The sequence below is a fragment of the Cnephaeus nilssonii genome (genome assembly GCF_951640355.1).
Source record: "Cnephaeus nilssonii genome assembly, chromosome: 1".
NCBI lineage: Eukaryota > Metazoa > Chordata > Mammalia > Chiroptera > Vespertilionidae > Cnephaeus > Cnephaeus nilssonii.
Window position 1 is genome coordinate 88,891,907 of NC_137072.1, and position 24,957 is coordinate 88,916,863.

Sequence of the window (24,957 nt, forward strand, 5' to 3'; positions counted from 1 at the left end):
CCGGGATCTAGCTTCACCCGGACCCAGAGGCGCATGGCCTCACCCGGACCCAGGGTCGCGTGGCCTCACCCGGATCCAGGGGCCCACAGCCTCGCCCGGACCTGGGACCCAGCCTCACCCGGATCCAGGGGCACACGGCCTCGCCCAGACCCAGGATTCAGCTTCACCTGGACCCAGGGGCGCATGTCCTCACCCGGACCCAGGGGCGCATGGCCTCTCCCGGGCCTGGGACCCAGCCTCACCCGGATCCAGGGGCACACGGCCTCGCCCGGACCCGGGATCTAGCTTCACCTGGACCCAGGGGCGCATGTCCTCACCCGGACCCAGGGGCGCGTGGCCTCTCCCGGGCCTGGGACCCAGCCTCACCCGGATCCAGGGGCACACGGCCTCGCCCGGACCCGGGATCTAGCTTCCCCCGGACCCAGGGGCACGTGGCCTCACCCGGACCCAGGGGCCCACGGCCTCACCCAGACCCGGGACCCAGGCTCACCCGGATCCAGGGGCCCACGGCCTCACCCGGACCCGGGATCTGCTTTATTTTTTAAGAGTATTTGTCACTCTGCAATATCTTATATATTTATTCTTTTTTGTTTCATTGGTTACTATATTCCCTTCTACTAGATGTAAGCTCCTTAATAAAAGGTGCTGTGTCAGCTGTACATACTCTTATATCTCCATTGCCAAGAAAAATGGCACATAAAAGGTGTTCAATAAATATTTGTGAATAGATAAATAAAGGAGTTGTTCATGTCCCTGAATTAAACTTTCCTGAAGGTAGAACTCCTCGATTTTTCAGTTCTATGATTCAATACATTACCCTTCTTAATCCAGTTGGTTTGGGGTTCTAACATGTAGCCTAAAGAGTCTTGGCTATTATACGGTCACATTCCCACCACCTGGCTCATAGCAGGTGGTCACATAGGTGATGGAGGGAAAGGGGAGAGGAGGGGGGGATGGAAAGAAAGAAGGAAGAAAAAGGGGAGGGAAAGCACAGCCAGCCAGAAGGGTAACCGGGTATACAGAAGGACGGACAGACAGAAGGATGAGCCTTGGGGTGGCAGGAAAGTGAGAAGCACAAGGCTCGGTTCCACCCCCACTCACCAATGGCCAGGGTCATCACCCGGAGATGGTTGCGCACCAATTTCACCACCTCGCTTTTCTGCAGGGGTGTGGCTCTGCAGCAGACCACAGCCTGACAGCAAGCAGTCAGCTCCAGGAACTGCCTCTGCAGGCTCTCCTGCAGGGCGAACTCCAGGGTCTTCCCGGTGATAATGAGCCCAGCCCGCAGCCCTGAGACCCGGGGGGCAGAAGGCTGGTGTACATCCTCACTTAAAGATGCTTGCTCTGGAAAGACTGGATTCTTCTTCTGGAGTTCTTTCAAAATTGTGCCCATCAGCACCTCACAGGCATCCTTTGAAGCAAGGGGCAAAGACAGTTAGCCTTGGGGCTCTTTGGTGGCCATATCCAGCGAAATGTGTCACTGTCATTCTTTAGCAATTGTGCACCATGGCAACCCTTGGTACTTTCAGAGACCTGACAGCTCTTCCACAAAGACTTCTGTGTGTATGTGGGAAGCAGTTAAAAGAATGAGGACAGTTCATGTCCAATTCTACAGCTAAAAAATAGTTATAGAATGTCTTTATTTGTGCAAGTTACCTTCTCAAACACTGAATCTCAAGAGCCCTTTGGTCTTATTCTGCCAGTTACTAGCTGCTCGACTTTAGGCAAACCATGTAGCCTCAAGGTTCTCATCTGAAAAATGTAAATGTTGTCTACATCCTAACATCATTGTGAGGAATGAGTGAAATAATGCATGCAAAGCTCTTAGTGTAAGGCATGACACAGCAGAATTTAAATCAGTAATTATTGCTTTTATATTCTTTATTTAATGCATTCATTCATCCATCCATCCATCCATCCATCCATCCATCCATCCATTCACTAAGTATTTATAGAGGAACCACTGTATGTTAGAAAACATTCTAAGTGCTGGGGATATGCCAATGAACACAAAAATCCCTGCCCTTGTGGAATGAATATTCTGGTTGGGACGTTCTTAGTGGTGCTCCTCACATTTGGTGGGTGTACCTCCCTCTACTCGCCCCACACGAGTTAGAAAGTTCTTCTTTTAAAGCCTTCATAATGCCTAAAAGAGAGCCGCATTAGACTCAATCAATATTCAATGAATGAATTCTACTGAAAAAGACTAACAATCAACCTATCCAGAAATCGTGTCAAATGACTGCTAAGCAGAGAGCCAAGTGAGATGCAGGAGCAGGGCATGTATAGTTATAAGCTGTGCCTGAAATAGTTAATTCATCCAAGAGCCCCTCACTCAGAGGCCATTTACTCTGATTTCAAATGCTGTTTTATCAAGCATTTCTCAACCCACAACAAAATGCGATGGGCAGGGAGGAAGGATATATGGCTGTGTACATATGACACAACAAGGACTTAATAACTGCACGAACTATAAACAAGAGATGCCACTTTACAACGGAGCTACCTGGCAACCTTTACCTCTGGAACAGATCTGATCCAAATACCACGAATAGTCTTTGTAGCCTTCACAGGCTTACAGTGTACAGAATGCAGCCTGAGTGGATGCCCTCCAAAATACGAATGTAAATTTTCTGTAGTTTTATGATTCTAGCCTGATTACATAGATGGTATTATCCTCTTATTTGCATATGTATGTGTTTAGTTTATAAATTAACTGTACTTTCATTTCAGAAGTGTGTATGTACACACACACACACACACAGTTGATCTTCATTATTTGTGGGATTTGCAATTTTACCTATTTGCTGAAATCCTACAGTCGATGATCATGTTGCTTTTGCAGCCATTTGTGGACATGGACGGAGTGACAATAAATGAGTCAAGAGCTGTGCACCTGTCCAGTGAAAGCTGAACAAGGTGACACTCTGCCTTCTCATGTCAGCTCCCAAACTGTAAACAAGTGTCCTTTGCATTATCTGTTAGGTGACACATTTGTGTCATTTTGGGTGCTTTTTCTTGGTGATTTCACTGTTTAAAATGTTCCCCAAGGTAAGAGGGAGAGATCAACCAAAGGACTTGAATGCATGCATATAAGCCTAACCAATGGACAGAGACACCAGGGGGTGAGGGCATGAGTGGGGGGGTGGGGTCAATGGGAGGCGGGTAAAGAAAAAAAATGTTCCCCAAGTATAGTGCTGAAGTGCTGTCTAGTGTTCCTATGCACAAGAAAGCTACAATGTGCCTCATGGAGAAAATATGTGTGTGGGATAAGGTTTAGTCAGGCATGAGTCATAGTGCTGTTCAGTGTTAATGAATCAAACATGTGTGCATGTATGTATGTGTATATGGGTGTGTATAATAAGTTGTCTTTAAACAGAAACACACATGAAACAAGGTTATGTATTGATTGGTTGACAAAAAAGTTGTGACCAGAGGGTCCCGGGAACCTAATCCTGTATTTCCCTTAGGGGTAATGGATTACTATTTGCTAACTCAGTATTTTCAACAACTTTATATAACTAAACTCAATGAATAATTAGAATCAATTGTATGTAAATATATATGTAGACAGGTTAATACAGACTATGTAATATGTAGTTGATCTTCATTATTTGTGGGATACTGTAAAAAGCATGCTTGCAGGTAATCAGCTATAGGTACTTAGGCAAATCATCAGAACCTTTTCAAATCTTAAGCTATAGAACAGGAATACTGTAATTTTATCTGCTCTACTTATTATAAATATCAATGAAGTCATGTGTGAAAAAGCCTTTTATAGACTAATAAACATGAAAATAAGAAGTTACTATCTCAGGAGAATAATTAAAATTATAAAACTTAAAAAACTAAATGATGAATCCTGAAAGACCTTTATGTATCATGGTGCAATAAATAATCTAGGAAATAATTAAAACATAAAAGCAAAAAGACTTTTATGAGAATGGGAACTTTGTACAGAGTGGATACATTTACTATAACCCAATTTACAAAGTTAGAAACAAAAGTTGATGGGAATTTTTAACACTGAGTACTACACTGTAGAAATGAGCAGACATCCCATTAGTTGCCAGGGGCCCATATAGAATGTCATAAGAGAAATTCCTCCCCTAAATGACAAATTGGGCTCCATGACCTTCAATTCCTTTAACTCTTAGGATCTCCAGAGGGGTGTAGAGTGAGGAAAAGATGAAATAATACCAGTGACTGAGCCCCTATGATGTGTTTGGCATTTTATAATCATGAACTTGAGTCATCATAAAACTAAATTAAGTTTACTGTGTTCTGTTTAGTTATTCTATCTGTACTTTTTGATAGCAAAATAACAAAATAATCTTTTGAACTTAGAACACTCCACTGTGAAGATTTCTTGGGTTGGTAGTGTTAAATGCTTTTACCATAAATTGTATATCCTATACAATAAAAGGCTAATATGCAAATCGACCGAACGGTGAACAACCGGTCACTATGATGCACACTGACCACCAGAGGGCAGATGCTCAATGCAGGAGCTGCCCCCTGGTGGTCAGTGCACTCCCACAGGGGAACGCTGCTCAGCTAGAAGCCCTGAGCCAGGCTCATGGCTGGTGAGTGCAGGGGAGGTGGCAAGAGCCTCTCCCGCCTCTGTGGCAGCGCTAAGGATGTCTGACTGATGGCTTAGGCTAAGCCATCAGTCAGATATCCCTCGAGGTCTCCCAGACTGCAAGAGGGTGCAGGCCAGGCTGAGGGACCCCCTCGAGTGCAAGAATTTTGTGCACTGGGCCGAACGGAGGGACAACCAGTTGCTATGACACGCACTGACCACCAGGGGGCATACACTCAAAGCAGGAGCTGCCCCCTGGTGGTCAGTGCACTCTCACAGGGGGAGCATCGCTCAGCCAGAAGCTAGGCTCATGGTTGGTGAGCGCAGAGGCAGTGGTGGGAGCCTCTCCCACCTCTGAGGCAGCACTAAGGATGTTTGACTGTCGGACATCCCCCAAGGGCTCCCGGACTGCAAGAGGGCGCAGGCCGGGCTGAGGGACCCCCCACCACCAAGTGCACAAATTTCATGCACCGGGCCTCTAGTTTACAAATACATTTCAAAACACTAAATATTTTACTGCTCATAAAATGCCAAAATTAAACACCAAAAATGGATTACTTTTCTTTTTTAAGATTCATTGAACCCCTTGCCTCTGCCAGGCAAAACATTAAACAATTTACGTTTTCTCATTTAAAGTCTACATTAACCTTATGAAATAGGAGTTACACTCACTTCACAGGCAAGGAAGAAGGCTCAGGAGGGTAGAAGATCCCCAAGGTCACATACCTGGTCACTGGCAGGCCGAGTATTTGAACCTGGGTCTTATCAGCCTTAGGGCACATCCAATCTAGTGATGACAATAACTAAGCATTTTCTTGTGTTCAGTCTCTGGCTGACACTGGGTGCTGGCTGGTGATTGTGGTTAGGGGTCCCTGGGCCACTACCAACTGCCAAAGAGAACCTACTTGGTGTTGACTATGGAAAATTTTATGTCCTCGAAGTGTACAGTCTCTTTGGGTATGGACTGAGGCCTGATCATAGAAACATGGCTAACCAAACGTGGCAGCCGGTGACTGAGCCCTAGATGTGACCGGGTGAGAAGCTCCGGGGTTTGAGAGTCAGGCTGCCTTGACAGAATGGATGTCAGTGATTCAGTCTGATTACGGAGGAAGGAGTGAGGAAGGTTTTCCAAGCGAATTACACAATATGCAGAAACCTTAGAATATCACTATGCTAGGAACTTTCTGAAAAAAATAAAACAATTGTTTACTGATTAGAATGTTTGTGTTAGAGATTAGGTGGGAAGGGATGGGGTTAGAAACAACAGTTGGGTCCAAACCTCTAAGTTCCTTTTCCTTAAAAAAAAAATCCCTGCTTAAAGAGTTCTTCAAACTTTTGGAATTCTCAGTAGCACTATACAAGAATTACCACCAGAGGGCAGGCTTACCCTGAGAGTCTATTTTTAGAATTACCATGAAAATATTAATTTATTCACCTGATTCCAATAGAAATCATCACTCCCTCTCAACTTGAAAGGGAGATAGATTCCTATCCTAGAGCTTGATATATTCTGTCATTATGGGCTAATCTTGTCAAATCCCTGGTAAGCCACCCAATAAGAGAAGGGAGAGGGGGAATAAAAAAGAAACTTTCTTTCCATACCTTTATTCAGTAATGGCTCTTCTGAACCATTCTGACATCTCATCAAGCCTTTAGAAGAACTACGGTACCCTCCCCCAAGCACGAGGCAGGCTGCTGCATAGAATAAATAATTATCAAGGAGCTAATGGTTATCGGTTTTTCTTCCTCCTCACATTCATCAAATCACAAATGCTCCCCTGGCTTTGAAAAAACAAACAAAAAAAGACCAGTTTAAATCTCATGATTCATACTTTACTCTGGGTATTGAGGATAAAGAGCTTGTCATCTGGCTCCAGCAGTTTGCACGCGTAGGCGATGTTGACAGCTGTCTCCTGCTTGTCCCCTGTCAGCATCCAGATCTTGATGCCGGCTTTGTGAAGGGCATCGATAGCCTCGGGGACTCCCTCCTGCAGACGGTCTTCAATGCCAGTGGCACCTACAAATTCACCAAAGTGCAACAGGGCTTGTAGGAAACTCAGCCAGCTGAGGCTCACCGAGGCTATAAATGAGCCCTATCTATAAGTCAACCCGATCTCGCTCTAGTAACTTCCAGGGATCCAAAGGAAATGTGAAGACCCAGACCAAGATCGCATACAAAGTAACATTTTCAGAAGGAAGCCTTAAGAATCAATAAGTTTAGCAAACTTACTTAGTCTCCCTTTGGCTAGCTTTCTTTTCTGTAAATGGAGGGGGCACTGTTTCAGTTACTTATGTAACCTTACTCTATAATTTTATAATTCTATGACACTCCCAAGGGTAAGGGCAGAATTTTAAAGAATGCTTTGTCAGTAAGGCGTAACACCTATTTTCCATGCTCTTTCCTATTGTTAAGCCCACAGTTCCCTTTTCTGAACTAGGGCCAGATAAGTATTGGAATAAAAAAAATTTGCAGATTTTAAAAAGATAATATGATGCATATATCATATTTTGTAATATATGGTAATCTAGCATATTAATATTTCTGCAGCATAACGTACACATGTTCACACTAATTAGGATAATAAAGACTTATAAACACTCTTATCAAATCAGGCCTGATTTTGCTGCCAAGTGAGTTCTGGCACTGGGCCCACAGAGTGTCTTAGAGCTTGGAATTTCAGATGAGGAAATGTCGACACAGGTACCCACGCTGTCCCTGAGAAAGGACTCAGCAGCGGGCATCATTATTTTATTGGCCAGAGGCTACGAGAGAGCATTGCTTTTCTCTGAACCAGAGGAATGGGGCTCAGAGGTCGGTCCCCTGGGATGTTAGTGGTTATACTGGAAACCAGATCTCCAGGTCTGAGGCAGTGGTTTCCAACCTTGTCCGCCTCTTAGAATCACTTGGGGGAACTTTTAACAATTCATATGTCCAGGCCACACATCAGAGCAATTGAATTAGAATCCCAGACACCAGCACTTTTTGAAGTGCTCCGGAAGATTTCAGGATACAGCTCAATCTGACACAAGGGGTGTCAGTGTGTAACCTTTAGTTGAAATCAGGAAGTCAGAGAAAACAGAGAAATACATTTCATTAGCCTAGCTGCAGGTGCAGAATAAAGAACACGGGCCCTGGAACCAGGCAGGCCAGAGCGTCTCCCTAGCTTTGTCAGTTAGGAGCGTGTGGCTTTGGACAAGTCACTGACTGCTCTGTGCTCCAAGTTTCTCCTAAATAAAATGAAGATTTGTTGTGCAGATTCAAAAAGACAGCACATATTAAGTAAGGCATCCAGTGCCTGGCAAGACACTTCAGCTTTCTTCTCTGGAACCAGGATGCTTATATGATGTGTACTCTAAGTTACGTGTTGCGTTTTTAAATGACCTCCTTAAGAAAGACCACCCCGATACGACCACAAATAAAGTCTAGTTCACTGCAGAAAAGGAAGAGAAAGGATTGGAAGCTGGTTAGATATGAGATGGCATAGGGTGGGCAGAACCACATGTATCTATTAGATCAAAGTGGGGGAGCGGGGAGGCACTGGTGAATAACTTAGAAATGTCAAGTGTTTTTCAAACTTCTGCATACAGAACATACAACATAGTCTCCCTACCAAGTAAAGTCAGTTTGTTCTCCAACCTCATGGCAGATTCAAGCAGTAATTCTTCCCTGTTGTCAATGCTGGTTTCAGCTAAAAAATGATTCCTCAGCCACTCTTCATATTCAGTGTCACTCATGACCTATGGGGGGAAGAAAGGAGTTACAAGGCAGTCACGTGACGATCTTGCCAGGACCGATTCCTGGAGAAATAGCAAGCCATCAACGTATTTTAGGTACTCCTCTCTCTGGGCACCCTCATGCCAGGCCCACACGTCAGACGCTTCCCGAATTCTATGATCAGCCTAGGGCCATGGTCGGCAAACTGCAGCTCGAGAGCCACATGCGGCTCTTTGGCCCCATGAGTGTGGCTCTTCCACAAAATACCACGGCCTGGGAGAGTCTATTTTGAAGAAGTGGCATTAGAAGAAGTTTAAATTTTAAAAATTTGGCTCTCAAAAGAAATTTCAATCGTTGTACTGTTGATATTTGGCTCTGTTGACTAATGAGTTTGCCGACCACTGGCCTAGTGTAACACTCATGATGAATGGACCCTATAGCTCAGTATCTCTGCACCATACATGAGGAAACTGGGTTAACCTATTCAGTTAAACCAGAGAGTATGCAGTTGGGAGGAGTCTCCACTTATTTAAGTTCAGGTGATTCTAATGGTGTAGCTTGAGGTAGTATGAAGTCAGCAGCACCTCTGATGTCTTCTGATGGTCGGTTTATGTGGTCAGTTATTTGTAAAGGTAAAAAGAGAGAGCAGACCATGCTGGTAAAGCAAGAAAGTCGTGTTCCAAACAAAAATTAGGAGGAATTCCTTGAGAAGGAATGAATGATGCATTTTCCTTTGTCTTCAGGTTGCCTTAGAGCAATGGTCAGCAAACTGCGGCTCGTGAGCCACATGTGGCTCTTTGGCCCCTTGAGTTTTTAGCAAAGGCCAGCTTAGGAGTACCCTAATTAAGTTAATAACAATGTACCTACCTATATAGTTTAAGTTTAAAAATTTGGCTCTCAAAAGAAATTTCAATCATTGTACTGCTGATATTTGGCTCTGTTGACTAATGAGTTTGCCGACCACTGCCCTAGAGGGAGAAATCTACATTGAAGTCCTTATAAAGCAGCTGGAGTAGAGGGGGAGAGGCACTTTCTACCTATTCACACATAGGTGTAAGAATGGAGAGTTCAAGATCAAAAGAACCCTCTGCCTTTTCCATGAAATGATCCTGCCCCTGATACAAATGTAGCCCAGTGGATGTCAGCTCTCTCTCTTTTGCCTCACCTGAGATGTTTTTATTGACTTTTAGAAAGACAGAAAGGAAGAGGGAGAGAAGGAGGAGGAAAAGGAGTGGGGGAGAGAGGGGGAGGGGAGGGGGAGACGGAGAAACATGGATGTGAGAGAGAAACATTGGTCGGCTGCCTCCTGTACACGCCCCAACCAGGGATGGAACCCAAAACCCAGGTGTGAGCCCTGACCTGGAATCAAACCCGCAACCCTCTGGTGCAGGGGATGCTGCTCCAACTGACTGAGCCACCTGGCGAGGGCCGTCAGGTTCTCTTACATCAAATTACCTGGAAGGCAAGAGGGAGCAGTGCGCTAAGCAGCCTCACCTTCTTCGCTATACATAAAGTGCGCAGGCCTCGTTTGGCATAGTCATCCAAGTGTTTCTGGGTTTTCTCCCTTATCATCATTTGTTGTTTGGCCAGACTTGCTCCATCTAAAATAATTAGCAAAACACAGGGTTCCCACCAGTCGGCCAAATTACATATTTTTTAAAATAATAGCTCAACCTACAACAAACAAAAGGCCTTACGGTTTTGGACCTCAAATGTACATTGATAAAAGGGAACCCCAGAATTCATCTTCCCGTTGTTCCCATTCTCCCTGGGAGAGGAAAGTACCAAGAACTTAATATCAACCCTGTTCCCACACCATCAATAACAACAGTGACAATAACTCTAACAATGCTATCAGTCCCTCATCAGTCATTTACAGTCTGCTCGCACTGGGAAAAGGCTGTACATATATGGTATACCGTACAACGCCAAACCTCTGAGGAACCTATAAAGAAGGTACTATAATTCCCCTTTACTGAAGACTTAGATACGGAAGTCAGGTAACTTATCAAGACATAGCTAATGACAGCGGCCAGATTTGAACCCAGGTCTGGGTAGCCCCCAAACTTAGACGCTTTCTCACCCAATCCTACTGAGCCTTCCCTACTTCAGCAAGTATCACTGAGAGCGGTCTTCCCATCTCTGAGCCCTTCATCTCACCACCCTCCGTTCTATATGAACCCACCTGGGGAAGCCACGGAGAGCAATTCCATGATTACAGAATCAGCACCCTTTGTGTACACCACAACTTGGTGGGAAAGGGGGTGCCGGACCACCACGGACATTCTTTTCCTTACTGAGTCGAAGGGTAGGATGTGTAGGAGTTGAAATGTTAATGGTCCCAGAGCAGCGAAGTCCACCATGACCTGCTCTGGGGTCCGGGACTGCAAAGTGCATTGGTAAGCCCTGGCGGCATACACTAAGGCCGCCTCATCTGGGCTCTCCGCCTCATAACACAGACTGGAGGTCCAGGGCTGTCCAGGGAGGGCGTCCACCTTGCCATTGGTGATGCCTGCATCACCGTTTTGTCTCTCTGTTTCTGCCGGGCAAGCGGAGCTACCAGGGCCCTGCGGGCTCCCGGCTGTCTGGGAGACCTCTCCTTCCGCAGGGGAGGCCGGTTTCACTCGACTGAAGAGGGAGAGTCTGCTCACAAAGGCGTTCGGGGCCCCAGGAGATGGCTCCTTCCCACTGGCGAGGGATGGTGAACTTGATCTTCGGACGGACAGTCTCTGGAAAAGGTTTTTAATCTCTTCCAAAGACTTAATGGGCATTCCACTTAGTGAAGACAGTCGGATCTAGGAAGGAATTTGGGAAGGTCTCAATAATGCAGTCAAAAGACAACTTTGAAGTCAGACTGGGGGGAAAATGAGATACAAAGAGTTACCACTCCCTTAAATAGATAGCAACTGGCTTCATGCTTACAACTGCCACAGAGAACATCAGTAAAAATAAAAAGAGCCATAATGAAAAAGATGTGCTAATGTTGATGGCATTATGAACTTCTACAACCATTCAGGACGAAATCTGACAAATAGCAAAAGACATAAAATGCTAATATTGCCAGCAGTGTGTGTACTTATTAGCAATTTTTCCTAATGAGCTAATTTAAAATATAGAAAAACCCATAATCTTTATTGTATGCATCCTAGCAATAACAATTTAAAACTTGTAAGCAAATTAAGTATTCAATAACAGCATATTCGATTGTGAAGAGCAATTAATTGGTTCCTAAAATTTTCTCATTCAGAAATGCCCAAGGAATTAAAAAGTTTTCTTCTAAAGATTATTCGTTTTATGATAGTTTGAGGGACTCATGATGGCCAATTTTTCGATCACCCATTAGGTTTCTGTAGTCCACGAGAATTCTGATTAGCTCCTTTTTTACTGCTTCCTATCACTACCTTGAAATAGTATGAAACTTAGGCTCCTATATACCTATATTTTATTTTTGGCCATAGAATATTATATTCTTTGGAGATAAGGCATCAATATTTCTTAAGCAGAAAACACTAAAAGATGTCTGCTTTGGAAATAGATGTATATAAAGTATTATGTTGGGAGTAAACAGAACACTCCACAATTTATTCTCTAATTACATAATCGCTTTTCAAAGGGCAACTTTCTAGTTGAAATCTTATAAAAAATATAGTTTCTGAGCAAATGAAAGCTTAATTGGAAGTAAATTATTTTTATGTTAAAGTTGACCACCTCTGAAGTTGCCAAAAGAAAATGATCTGATGGAAAATTAAAATTTAATTGGTTTGTGCTGCAAATTGAATTTTAAGTGGATGTGTGCAAAAGGGGAGATAGTGATACACAAGGAAGCCAGCACAGCGAGTGGTGAATCATCAGTCTCTAAAACGAGTTTTTGTTTTTAACTGAAAATGAATTTTCCATGAATTCTAAGTTACAAGTAGACTTTAGAAATCCAGCTTTTGTGGGAATTGCAGAACCTTGGTGTATTATAGATGTATTGGATTTTAGATAGACTGATTTAAAGCTAACTCAACGGGTACATAAAAAAGGTACATTCTTATGAAACATGATAATAAATCTAATACGTTGTATCTTGTTTGATGCAGTGCATACTATGGTGGAAGTCTCAGAAGCCTCAAAAAAAAAAAAAAAAAGCTTCAATTTGCCCTAACCAGTTTGGCTCAGTGGATAGAGCATCAGCCTGTGGACTGAAGGGTCCCAGGTTTGATTCCGGTCAAGGGCATGTACCTTGGTTGCAGGCACATCCTCAGTAGGGGGTGTGCAGGAGGCAGCTAATCAATGTTTCTCTCTCATGGATGTTTCTCTCTTATCGATGTTTCTAACTCTCTATCCTTCTCCCTTCCTCTCTGTAAAAAATCAATAAAATATATATATTTTAAAAAGCTTCAATTTGGTACGAAAACTAAAGCATAATGAACAGAGCCACATTCCACAAGAATCGCTTTCTTCAGCTACCCTCCTAGGAGCAAAATATATAGTAGCCCTGAGCCATACTTCCTGGGTCCAAATCCCACCTTCCTCACAAAACCATTCTGTGACTGGGCAAGTTACTTAACCTTAACTGTAACACAGAAAATTACAGTGGAGTAATAGCACCTAAAATCATTTAGAATATTGTTAAGTGCAGAGCACTGATTAATTGCTGTATAAATGTTAAGCTGGTATTATTAGCTGCTATTATTATTATTATTATTAATTATTATCCACATAACAAGACCAGTACAGGTGCATTTAAATCCAAAGTTCTCTTCTGAAAGGTGACCTTTGTTTGCATTAGAGACCTTACCTTTTGTCGTGGTCGGTTAGGAGCAGAAACCACTACTGTGTTGCAAATTGCCAAAGCAATAAAGAAGTCAATGATGCACAAACTCTCCTGTGGTGGATCTGGGATCGTCTCATCCAGGGGGCCAAAGAGCTGAGGTGTAATCTGACTAAATTTGTCCAAAAGCCTGGTGTCTGGCACCACATCTGTTTCCTGGAGATCCAATAAGACAAAGTGTTATTATAACAAATGTCTAAAAACGGGAGTTTTAAATCTAAATGAGAAGTAGCTTTTATAACCAGAATATATGAATCATGACACAGTAAACTTTGTTCTAAAAAAAATTTAATATACATAATACTGTGGAAAGTGAGAACAGGGAAATAAAAGACCCCCCAAAAAATGAAAATTCAGAATGCACAATATTAATGGGGACTACCTTGACTATTAACTTAAACTAAACCGGAGATAGGGACAATGCCTTTCACCAAAATCTAGCTGGATGAGTTTTTCTTATTTTGAAATACACAGTACCAGAGCTATACATATTACTGTGTCAAGGACTCTACCTTGGGCATAGATTTGTCCATCAGCAACTGATGAGTATCAACTCTTTTTAAAGTAAGGGCATTATTCATACCATGTTATTTTAACAAAATATTTTATGACTCAAGTCACTACCATTGTGGAAAACCAACCCTTCAAAATAAAAATTACTGTGAGCAGGCTACCGGCTTTAATCAGCGTTTCCTAATAACATTCTACGAGGCATTCCTGAAAGTTCTGCCAAGAGATTTCTGATCATCACAATTATATGGCAACTCTATTCTGCGCCCTCCTCTTAAAGACTTTTTGTACAAATTGGCTCTATCAAGTTGTCATTGAAAAAAATACTCCACTTTGTTCAACACAGTACTCCTCACACTTATTTAGGAGTACTAGTTCTAGCAAAGAATGTTGTAGTAGAAATCTGTTTGTAATCCATTAACATACAATCAACTGCCTTAGGAACTTTTCAGATGAGTCAAATGAGGAACTTCAAAACAATTTCACAAAAATGCCATTGTACTCTAGATGCAGTTGAGTCCTAGACACAGTTGGCGGGCAAAGCATCCTGAATGCATGAAAGCCAGTAGAGGTGATTTAGGGGGAAAAGTAAAATATGGAGATACGTGACATTGGACTCAGAAGACTGTGGCATGTACTCTATGCTTAGGAGTTTGGTGAGAACTAGCATGGGCTTAGTAAGAAGAGAGTACAGGTTGGAAATCCTATGGGTTTGGGTTCAGGTCCTAGATCCCCTGCATACTAGCTCGTAGCCTCGGGCAGCTTGCTTCACCCTCTGAGCTTCATTTTCCTCTTCTGAATCATGGTCAAAGTAACACCTACCTCAGAGGGTGGCTGTATAAAGAAAAAGGAGACAGTGGGTGGGATGAGACCAGCACAACAGAAACCCAAGTAATGTAATGTTCCTTTTCTTTCTTGAATGATGCACTCACCTTCAGGCAGGTTGCCAGGCTCACAATGGGTTTTAAAGGTCCACGTTATCTGCTGTTACAAAACATTCTTAAATTTCTGTCTAAATACTTGTATATCTGCTGTCCTGTGGTATCTGACTTAGCAAAATGTGAGTCTTGCTGCAGACTGATGGAGTTCATAGGCTCTCATAATCTGGTGGCTGTTCTTTAATGAGTTGCCCACATTTCCTCATGCATCTAACATAGTAACACTGAGCTGGGGACTGGCTGGGCCCTCCGTACTCAGAGAACAACCTTTCCCTCAAAGTCAGTAGGAGAGAGCAGTGAAGTTTGAGACTTCTCACTCGATGTTTAGTCAGCCAAGGAATGCTTGGGAAACTTGTTGCATGATCTTTATCAAGGCCTATGATTAAACCACCAGCTAGTGCCTGTCAGACTCCATGAGTTGGAGCAATACTCCCAGAGGCATCCTTCTCGGAATGTTAATACATATTAAGCAAACAAAACAAAACCCCAAACCAAACAAAGAGTTCCATACTGAAATACGTTGAAAAATAGTTTAAACAGGTTTCTTTACTGCAGCACTTTTCAGAGGGCTTACTGGGTACTGGGAATCTCCAAGAGCCTGGTATGAACAGGATTCTCAAATTTTGTATTTCAGAGATGTCTGTTCTATGGAACACATCTGGGATTGAGTGAGAGATCTTAGAAGCTAACGATTTCATTGTACCAATGAACTCTACATAGACTAATAACTGGCTTCAGAACATAGAGATTACTGCATTCTGAAGTCCATCTCAGACTCATGAAAAGTTTGCAACTTCCATCTTTGTAACAAATGCTATTGATGTAAGTCAATCCAAATACCTCATTTGGGGAATCTGACGACTGCATGACTGAGAGCCTGCGCTGTAACCATAATAAAAGGGACATTAGAGCTGGCCAAAGCGGGGCTCTGGTCAGCAAAGCTGTGTTTACAAAGAGTACTGTAAAAATAAATGTGAGAGCCCTGGCCAGTGCTTCTCGGTAGTTAGAACATCAGTCTGGGTACCAAGGGGTCACTGGTCTGATTCTCAGTCAAGGGCACGTACCTGGGTTGCAGGATCGATCCTTGCCCTACGGGAGGCAACCAATCAATGTGTCTCTCTCTACCTTTTTCTCTTTCTCTCTCTCCCCCTCCCTTCCACTCTCTCTAAAAGTCAATGGAAAAAATATCCCTGGGTGAGCATTAACAATAAATAAAAATAAATAAATAAATAAGCTCTTGGAGGGTACCAATGATTTAGACATACTAACCTGTGTACAAGATAACTCTGGCACCCTTCTTCAAGCTCAGGCATGATTGGCCCTAATCAGAAATATTCCTATTTTCCCCAGAAATGATATTATTATCTCTCAACAATGAAGTTATCCCCAAAATTAGGAGGTTGTGATATTGTGTGTTTATACTTTTAATTATATGTATGGCACTCACACTAAACTGAAACTATGTGGTCTCTTCTCAGGTTGAAAAGACAACAGTGTTTGGCTCTATTACAGTTATGAGGAGGTTCCGGCATTATTCATTATTGATGGACAAGTATCAAGCCACGCGTTCACACTTACGATGGGGCTACTGAAAGCAGCCTGTCTGGAATGAGGCGTTTCGCCGGCTCCTTCTCCACTTCCTAGAGCAGAACAGCTCCCAGCAAGATGATGTGAGGATTTACTTCGCAAAGGCCCGTTCTGAACCATCCTGCAGTTGGGGGCCCTCGGTTTCGCCATATTGCCAAGGGAGCCACTGGGAGTGTCTGCAAGATCCTCATCTTCAGAGACAGTTTCCTGATAGGACTCTAACCTCTTGGCTAAGGGGTAAAAAAAGCACACTGCATCATTACCTGAGAAGAACCACTTGCAAGTTGAATATGTCAGGCATTTACTTAAAACAGCTATTTCGTACCATCTCCTCCCTTTTCAAACCTGGCCGCCAACCGCCCCTCCCCCAATGCCCTTAGCTAATGAACTTACCTCATGGAGAAAAGGAGAAGCATTCAGATGGGAACTCTCTTCTTTTCCCATCATTGAATCAACCAACCTACCTGCATCTGTATCCAAACTCTCTGTCTTCCTACTATGGATAAAGATTCAAACGCCAGACCCTCCACTTAAGCTCTCCATCCAACCCTCTGGTCTTCTCAAGGACTCCACCCTTAGAGTTCTCCCCTCTTTCACCTACACCAATCTCTCCTCAACTAATCTCCTGGCTTTCTGTCCCTGTCTCTCCACTGACACCGCTCTTGTCAAGGTCATTTACGAGTTTCCTGTCACCCAATCTAATGATCGCATCTGCCTGTATTTTATTTGAACTCTTAGCAATGTCCGACAGAGCTATTTTCTCCTTGAAACGGCTCTTCTTGTTTCGCTGACACCATGCGTACCTATTTTTCCTCCTACTTCAATGGCTGTTCCCTCTTAGTTTCTCCTGCTGTCTTCTCTCATCCCCAAGCCTCAAACATTGAGTTGCTGTAGAAGCTCCCTCCCTTCTCCACCAATAACTCTTTCTTGGTAATGTCATCTGGTCCCATCTTTGAAATAGCATCTCTTTGCATATGACCTCCAGACCTATACCTTCAACTTGGACTTCTAATTGGAATTCAATTCTTCATAAGATGCTTCCAGTTGGGAGTCTAGAAAGTTCTTCAGCAGATATCTGTATGGCTCCCTCCATTAGCTTTCCTCAAGTTTCTTAGGTCCCCTTGTCAATGAAGATTTCCCAGATCTAACCACACTATTTACTGTAAATCTTATCCCAGCACTTACCATCATCTATACACTATACTAGTATATCTCATTTGCTTATATTTTTAATATAAACTCTGAAAGGGCAGATCATTTTACCTGCTTTTGATATCTCCAGAGCCCAAAGCAGTGGTTGATAGATACTCAATAAATACTTGTTGAATAAATAAATGATAGATAACTTAAATTTGACATGTGAAAATAAAACTCTCCTATTCTTCTCCCTCAGACTTACTCTTTCTCTGTCTTCCCATCTTTGTAAAGAGTACCTAACTATATACTAGTTACTTATGCCAAAAATCTAGGATTCTCCCTGATTCTTCTCTTCTCCCCTAGCCCCACTTGTCATAGCATCACCAAGAGCTGTCCATTGCTCATCCAAAATACATCCCAAATATCTTGACTTCTCTCCATCTCCATTACCTTAGTCCAAGCCATCATCATCTCTCAACTGGACTAGTGCAATAGCCTCATAACTGGTCTCCTTGCCCCTCAGCAATCCATTCCTCACACAGTAGCTAGAGTGATCTTCCTAAAAGATAAAGCAGATCGGATCACTCCCTACACAAAACTCTCCAGTGGCTTCACAGTTCACTCAGAGTAAAATCTGAATCCCTTTTCTTGGCTTATGTAATTCAGAATGAATGACCTGACCTCCACTGACATCTCCAGCTTTCTTGCCTCTCCTTCCACACTTTCACTAAAACCCAGCTTCACTGGCCTTTCTTTTACTTTGAAAACTGGCAAGCTCATTTCAGCCTGAGGGCTAGACTAGCTGCTCCCTGATTATAAGACTTTTGTCCCTGAACTTCAAGATCATTTCATTTAGATCTAGGCTCTAATGTCCCCACTGAGAAAGGCCTTGCCCAGTCATTCAATCCAAAGTAGGCTTCCAACATTCTATATCATATCACCTCATTTTAATTCTTTGCAAAGCACTTTTTGCTAGTTAATATTTTTCTTGATTTAAAAATTAATTTCTTTGTAACTATTTTCTCCAGTAGAAGCCCCATGAGAACAGGGGCCTTATCTGTCTTGTTTATGATTATGTCCAGTGTCTTGAATGCACAGTAAATAATCAACAAATATATGTGCTTGTTGGATTGCTAGTTGTCTGTATGCTGCTTAGTCCGTGGACCAGATTTCTAAGTTGCAAGGTTTTAAAACATAAAATGGTCTTGTCATATGTATTTAGTTCAATTACATATGTGTAAGGGGTTATTTCCAAGCGGCAAAATTCTTTATGGTAATATCTCCTAGCCAACACTTTCGCTAGAAAACCCTGAAGGGTTAACTTGTTTTCATTTCAGTCAAAATAATATGTCTCAGAATTAATAATACATCTCCCCAGAATTAAGTTCTTTGGAGAACTGGCCTCTACCATCACCCCCTTCAGCATTCAGTGTGTGTGTGTGTGTGTGTGTGTGTGTGTGTGTGTGTGTGTGTATGTATGTGTGTACGTGTGTGTGTGTGTGTGTGTGTGTGTGTGGTGTGTATACATGGACTAATTTTTAAGCCATTGCAAAGAAAGAGACCAGAAATTCTAGATGTATATAGTCAAGTAGATTTCAGTCTGGTGAGAGACCCAAAGAGACTCTTGACCCACAGAAGCCATGAGATTGTATAGTTGTGTTGTTTTAAGCCACTAAGTTTGTGGCAATTAGTTATGCAGCAACAGAAAACCAACACACTGATAAATCATGAACCAGAAAAATACTTGCTACATGTAGAAGAAAGATACAATATTAGGGTTGATAACCAAATTATTTAACACCTGGTTTAATCCCATTGCACAAACAAAGATGGATGCTGGCCACAGACCACGTAGACTGGGGCATTAGCACTGACAACAGATAAAACCCTCCTACAGATGACTAAGAATAAGAAAAAAACTCTTGTAATAGAAAAAGGACATGAAATTCAAATGACCAATAGACATAAAAAGTTAAGCATCTCATTGCTAATTACAAACTAAGAAAATTTTTGTCTACAACAAAAATCACACAGACTAAAAGGAATAGCTTCTTCTCATTATGGTTGGGCATGAGAAACAGGCATTTTCTTTCAACTTACTAGTATCTATCATAATTTTTAATCTTATTTGTCTATTTCCTGCTCTAAATTCTAAGTTACATGAAATCATAGGCTAATGCTACATATTAGGAATTCACAAAATATCTGTTGAATGAATAAGTAATGTTAATTGGAAGTACTGTTATAATAGCAAACTGAGCTTGACCACAAATAGTGCAATACTATGCACTTAATGTTATGAAATGATTTGCAAAAAAGTCCATGAGACACTGTTGAATAAAATAAGCAAATTGCAAAACAATATCATAACACATTCTAACTCACAATAGGGAAAATGTGTAAACATATATGTTCACATATAGAGGAATGTGCATAAAGAAATATTACATATTCATCAAATTGTCAATGGTGGTTAACCTTTAGAAAGTAGGGCTTTTAATTTGTTATGAAAACTTCTCAGAATTATCTTCATAGGGGCACATACTACTTTTATATATAACAAAATTAAAGTTCAATTCTTTAAGGAAAACTTATAATTTATGTATTTACTTCCTTAGTGTCAGAAGTTCAGCTCATCTTGTTTATTCTTAAACTAGGTGTTCTTAACCAAGAATCAATTAATACCAACCGGCTGAAAGTTGGAATTAAGGGGAGCCTGTAATCCCTTTGAAAATATTTTCAAAATACTTTTTAGGGATATGGTTTCTATTCTCATTAGATTCTCAAAAGCATTTATAATGCAATAGCATTGTCACATCTACAACCTCAACTTTCTACTTCTATTGGTAATTCAATTTCCTTTAAAAGAAACAATGGCAGCAGACTCCTTGACTTTGACCTACTACCTTCTGAATGGATGACAATTAAGCTTAGTGTCCATTTGGATGACTTAAGTACCCAATGCTTAAATATGGCACTTCTATGCTAGAGTTATCAAACCATTAAGTGGGTGTAAAATGATCAATGTTAAGGTTATCATAGACACCCAACACTCACCATTTTCTTCATGACAGTAATCAAAGCCTGCCACACTACATCTTCGAAAAACCATCTTATTCTCAGTGAGGGTTCCTGTCTTATCAGAAAAGAGGTACTGAATCTGTCCTAGATCCTCCGTGATGTTCAGGGCTCGGCACTGGATAGTAGAATCCATTTTCTCATTGTAGAAATCCACATCACTTTGAATAAAATATATTTGTCCAAGCTTCACAACTTCAATGGAAACATAGAGAGAAATGGGAATCAAGACCTAAAAAGAACCAAATAATTTAAAAAATGTTAAAGAGGGGGGAAAAAAGGTTGAGTAACCGAATATAGCTGAATAAGTGGCAAAGATCTTAAAATTCTATGATAAGCTCAACAGAAATTACCTGTAACAAAATGATCATGGTCCAAAACATGTAGAATCCTGCCAACACTGGTGATATGACATGCCCATCAGGCTCAGGGATATGGAAAAGGGGTATGTTTTCATATCTACTCAACCAGATTCCATGACCTTTCAAAAAATATACAGATATCAAATGGATGCTACAAATATATTATGCAAATATAGAACTTTATTTCTAAAAAAAAAAAAAAAAAACAGGGATGAAGTATTTATTTTGTTGAACACCAATGATTTGTTTTTGAAACAAATTCAAATTCAAATTCAAAATTCTACACATTCTCTTGTCTCTGTCTCTCTCTACTTAAATCGCTACCCTGGTTCCAAGTACTGTGGCATGTATAACTGAGTATAACTAACATTCATGCTTTTCAGGCCAAAGAATGAGATTAGGATTTAAGGGGCAAAAATTGCTGGCAAATAAAACCTTCCTTACAGAAGTCAGATATTCATAAATTTTTGAAAGTAAAATACTTTTAAATGAATATCCTGCCGAAAAGATGTCTGCAAATAATGAAATGTTACCTACCCAATGCGCCAGTTAAACACATTATAACCAAAAGCAGAACACACCAGAGGACATCTGTGTTTGCTCTTCTTTCTAATTTGCTGCGCTTATATCTGGGGCCACTGTTGTTCAGCATTGCTTTGGTTTCATGGCCTGTATAAGTTAACACAATATGTCAGAGAATGCGCATATTAAAGCCAGGCAGCAAGTATCATATTTTAAAATCTCTCTGGCAGATAATTTCATAAAAAGTAGTTGCATAATAAATATTGTTAATTCAGTTTGCTTTTGTAATCCATTTAGAAAAACAGAGACCAATGATTAAGCTCATCAAGACAAAATTTCCTTTCTGCCTCTGAAGACGACATTTGGAGTGAATGGCAAATATTAACACGTAGAAAAGCACAAAGGAGTCAGTGGTGAGAACCAACCTGCATAAACCACAATGCCCACAACAGCCTCTGTGTTTCTAATGGTGCATCCTCTAAGCAATAGATTTTCTTTCCCAAGACCCACGCGTTCTTTGTTGGAATGTTCTCTATAAGAAAGACAGCATATAGGTTCATTTTTAAATAGCAAAACTGGGGATGTAAAAATAAAAATCATGGCTTTGAGTTTTCTTGATTAGAGTACTAAGTTAGGTAATTTCCAGGAAAGCTTTCAAAGCTCTGGCCCATTTGCTTTTGTTATTTCAGTGTTACCTGATTGGCTGGGGAAAAGATGTAACAGTTTCTAAATACCATTGTTTTCTAGTATTCAGATTACACAGTGGGTATAGGTTTAATTTTCTAGGAAACTTCCAAACTGTTTTACAAAGTAATTGTACCATTTGACATTCCTACTAGCGGTATGAGTGTTCCCATCCCTCTATAACCTCACCTACATTGGGTATAGTTGTTCTTTGTAATTTTAACATTGGTGCTCTGTGGTTTTAACTTACATCTTTTCACACAAATATTTGTCATCCATATATCTTCTTTGCTGAAGTGTCCCTTCAAATTTTTTGACCACTTTAAAAATTGTAGTGTTTGTATTCTTATTACTGAGTTTTGAGATGTCTTTATATATATTTTGAATGTAAATCCTATATCATACATTGAAAATATTTTCTTCAGGTCTGTGACTTACATTTTCAATCACTTAATAGTGTCATTTGAAGAGAAAAAACTTTTAAATTTGATCAAGTTCTTTTATTTTTTGCTTTTATGGATTATACTTTTAGTGTTGTAGCTAAGAAATATTTGCCTAACCCAAGGTACTGAAGATGTTTTCTTCTAGGAGTTTTATAATTTTAGGTTTACATTTAAGGATAGGACCCTTTTTTTTAGTAATGTTTTTAATGGCGAGAAGTCTGCATTGTAATTTATTTTTTTTTAAATACAGATATTCAATTGCTACAGCACCATCTGTTAAAAAAAGGAGCCTTTCTTTACTAAATTGCTTTTGCATCTTTATCAAATATCAAGTGTCCATAAATGTCTGTGTTACTTTCTGAACTTCATAATATTTTCCATTGATCTATTGGTCAATTTTTATGCCAAAATGACACTGGCTTGATTACTGTACCTTTCTAGTAAGTCCTGAAATCTGATGGTGTTAGCTCTCCAACTTTCTCCTTTTTCAAAGTTGTTTTAGTTAATATAGGTAATTTGCATCTCCATATAAATGTTTAGAATAAACGTGATTAATGTCTAAAAAAACCTGCTGGAATTTTTATTGGGATTACACAAAATCTATACAACAATTTGGGGCAAACTGACATGAAAACACTGAGTCAATGCATGAATAACATATGTCTCTACTTTAAATTTAGGTCTTCAATTTCGCTCAATAGCACTCAATAATCTTCACTGTGTGGCCTTTTGCATCTCTTGTCCAATTTATCCTTAAGTATTTTATTTTTCCTGCTGCTATTGTACATTATATTTTTAAAATTCCATATCTATTTGCTCCTTGCTAGTATACAGAAATACAATTGAGTTTATTATATTGCTTTTGTTTCCTACAACATCGTTAAATCCACTTATTATTTCATGTAGCTTTTTTATAGATTTTTATCAGCTTTTCTACAAAGACCATTACACCATCTGTGAATAAAAGTTTTACTTCTTTATTATTTTATGTCTTTTATTTCCTTTTTTTTTTGTCTGACTGCACTAGCTAAAATCTCCAGTTCTAGTTTGAAAAAAAAAATTGTTAAGTGAATATCTATGTCTTGTTCCTGATCTTAGGGAAAGAGCATTTAGTCTATTACCATTAAGTATGATGCTCTCTATACGTTTTTCATAAGTGCCCTATTTCCAGTTTGCAAGAACAAATGTTAAATTTTGTCAAATACTTTTTCTACATCTATGAAATGATCACGGGGATTTCCCTTTTTAATTTGTTAATTATGGTTTCTTACTATGGTGAATCACATAGTTTGATTTTCAAATGTGAAACCTGGTCATGATGTGTATTATCCTTTTTATATATTGTTGGATGTAATTTGCTATAATTTTGTTAGAATTTTTGCATATATATGGCTCATGGGGAATAGTGATATTTCTTTAAATGTCTGAATGATTTTGGTATCTGGATAATGGTATAAGGATAATTCTTGTCTCAGAAAATGAGTTGGAAACTCTTCTCTACCATTTTCTTACAAGATTACCCCTAAGTAGGTCAAATTGTCTCCTTTTAAAAATAAAGAAACTAAAAGAGTAAATAACTTGGCTCAGGGAATAAAGCACTTAAATGGCATAAGCCAGGCATGAAATTAGGCAAGACCCCAAATTCTAGCTGCTCATGCAAAAGGGATGTGGATACCACAAGAAGCCTCCAGAATGAACACTCTCATCATTCTTCTTCTTGATGTGTTCCCAAATCCTTGGCTAACTCTTGCCAACCAGACTGTCCATGTGCTCCTCTAACTGCAGGACACTGACCTATCATGTCACTTAAGCTGTCAGTTCTGTCCAAACACCTCCTTCCAAACAACTAGAATGTCTTGGGCTTAATGTGGAGCTTATGTAAGACATTCTTACACCACTGAGATTCTAGGATTAGCTTAAGTACAAGGTTTTGTTGTTATTTTTAAAATATACATCTACACTAATAAAAGAATAAGATGCAAATTGACCATACCTTCGCAATGCCCACCAGCCAATCAGGAGTGAGTATGCAAATTAACCCAACAAAGATGATGGGTTAATTTGCATACACAGGCAACAAGTGGCCGGGGGCAGGGCAGGATGCTTGCATCACTGCCATGGTGATGACACAGGCATTCCGCACCACCCCAGCCACTCCGGGCCTCTGGGCAGCGTGGGAAGGTAGAAAGGCGGCTCTGGGCCAGAGCAAAGGCGGTGCCAGCAGCCATGGGAAGGAAGGCCCATTCTTGCACGAATCTTTGCGTATTGGGCTTCTAGTAGATAAATATTTACCAAATTTATAAGTTGTCTAAACATATTGACCATTAGTGATTTAACTTGGATATAAGTATATAAAGTTTAATCTCAAGTTAAATATAATTGCAACACACAATTCCACTCACAGACACAAAGGTAAGCCATGTATCACTCACAGGAAGCCTCGGAATCTGTTGAGGTCATTGTTTGGACTTTCACATTCTATCCTACTGGAGAATTTCTCAGGATCAACTTCAGAGTCCTAAAATATATATTTATACACATATTTTTAAATCATAAAACAAGAAGATTTAAGTGTTTATCCCT

At 40.6% G+C, this 24,957-nt stretch overlaps 1 protein-coding gene across 1 annotated transcript in view; it reads right to left on the bottom strand.

The window, feature by feature from the left end:
• ATP10D (ATPase phospholipid transporting 10D (putative)) overlaps positions 1–24,957 on the bottom strand; it is a 78,693-nt gene that overhangs the window by 23,403 nt on the left and 30,333 nt on the right. The window contains exons 5-16 of the mRNA XM_079771842.1: positions 24,807–24,892; positions 21,673–21,779; positions 21,263–21,394; positions 20,717–20,844; positions 20,343–20,595; positions 16,140–16,378; positions 13,081–13,269; positions 10,483–11,092; positions 9,753–9,898; positions 8,194–8,320; positions 6,415–6,599; positions 1,102–1,411 (exon numbers count right to left, since the gene is read on the bottom strand). Coding sequence (XP_079627968.1) covers positions 1,102–1,411; positions 6,415–6,599; positions 8,194–8,320; positions 9,753–9,898; positions 10,483–11,092; positions 13,081–13,269; positions 16,140–16,378; positions 20,343–20,595; positions 20,717–20,844; positions 21,263–21,394; positions 21,673–21,779; positions 24,807–24,892 — 2,512 coding nt within the window. The remainder of the gene's footprint in view (positions 1–1,101; positions 1,412–6,414; positions 6,600–8,193; positions 8,321–9,752; positions 9,899–10,482; positions 11,093–13,080; positions 13,270–16,139; positions 16,379–20,342; positions 20,596–20,716; positions 20,845–21,262; positions 21,395–21,672; positions 21,780–24,806; positions 24,893–24,957) is intronic.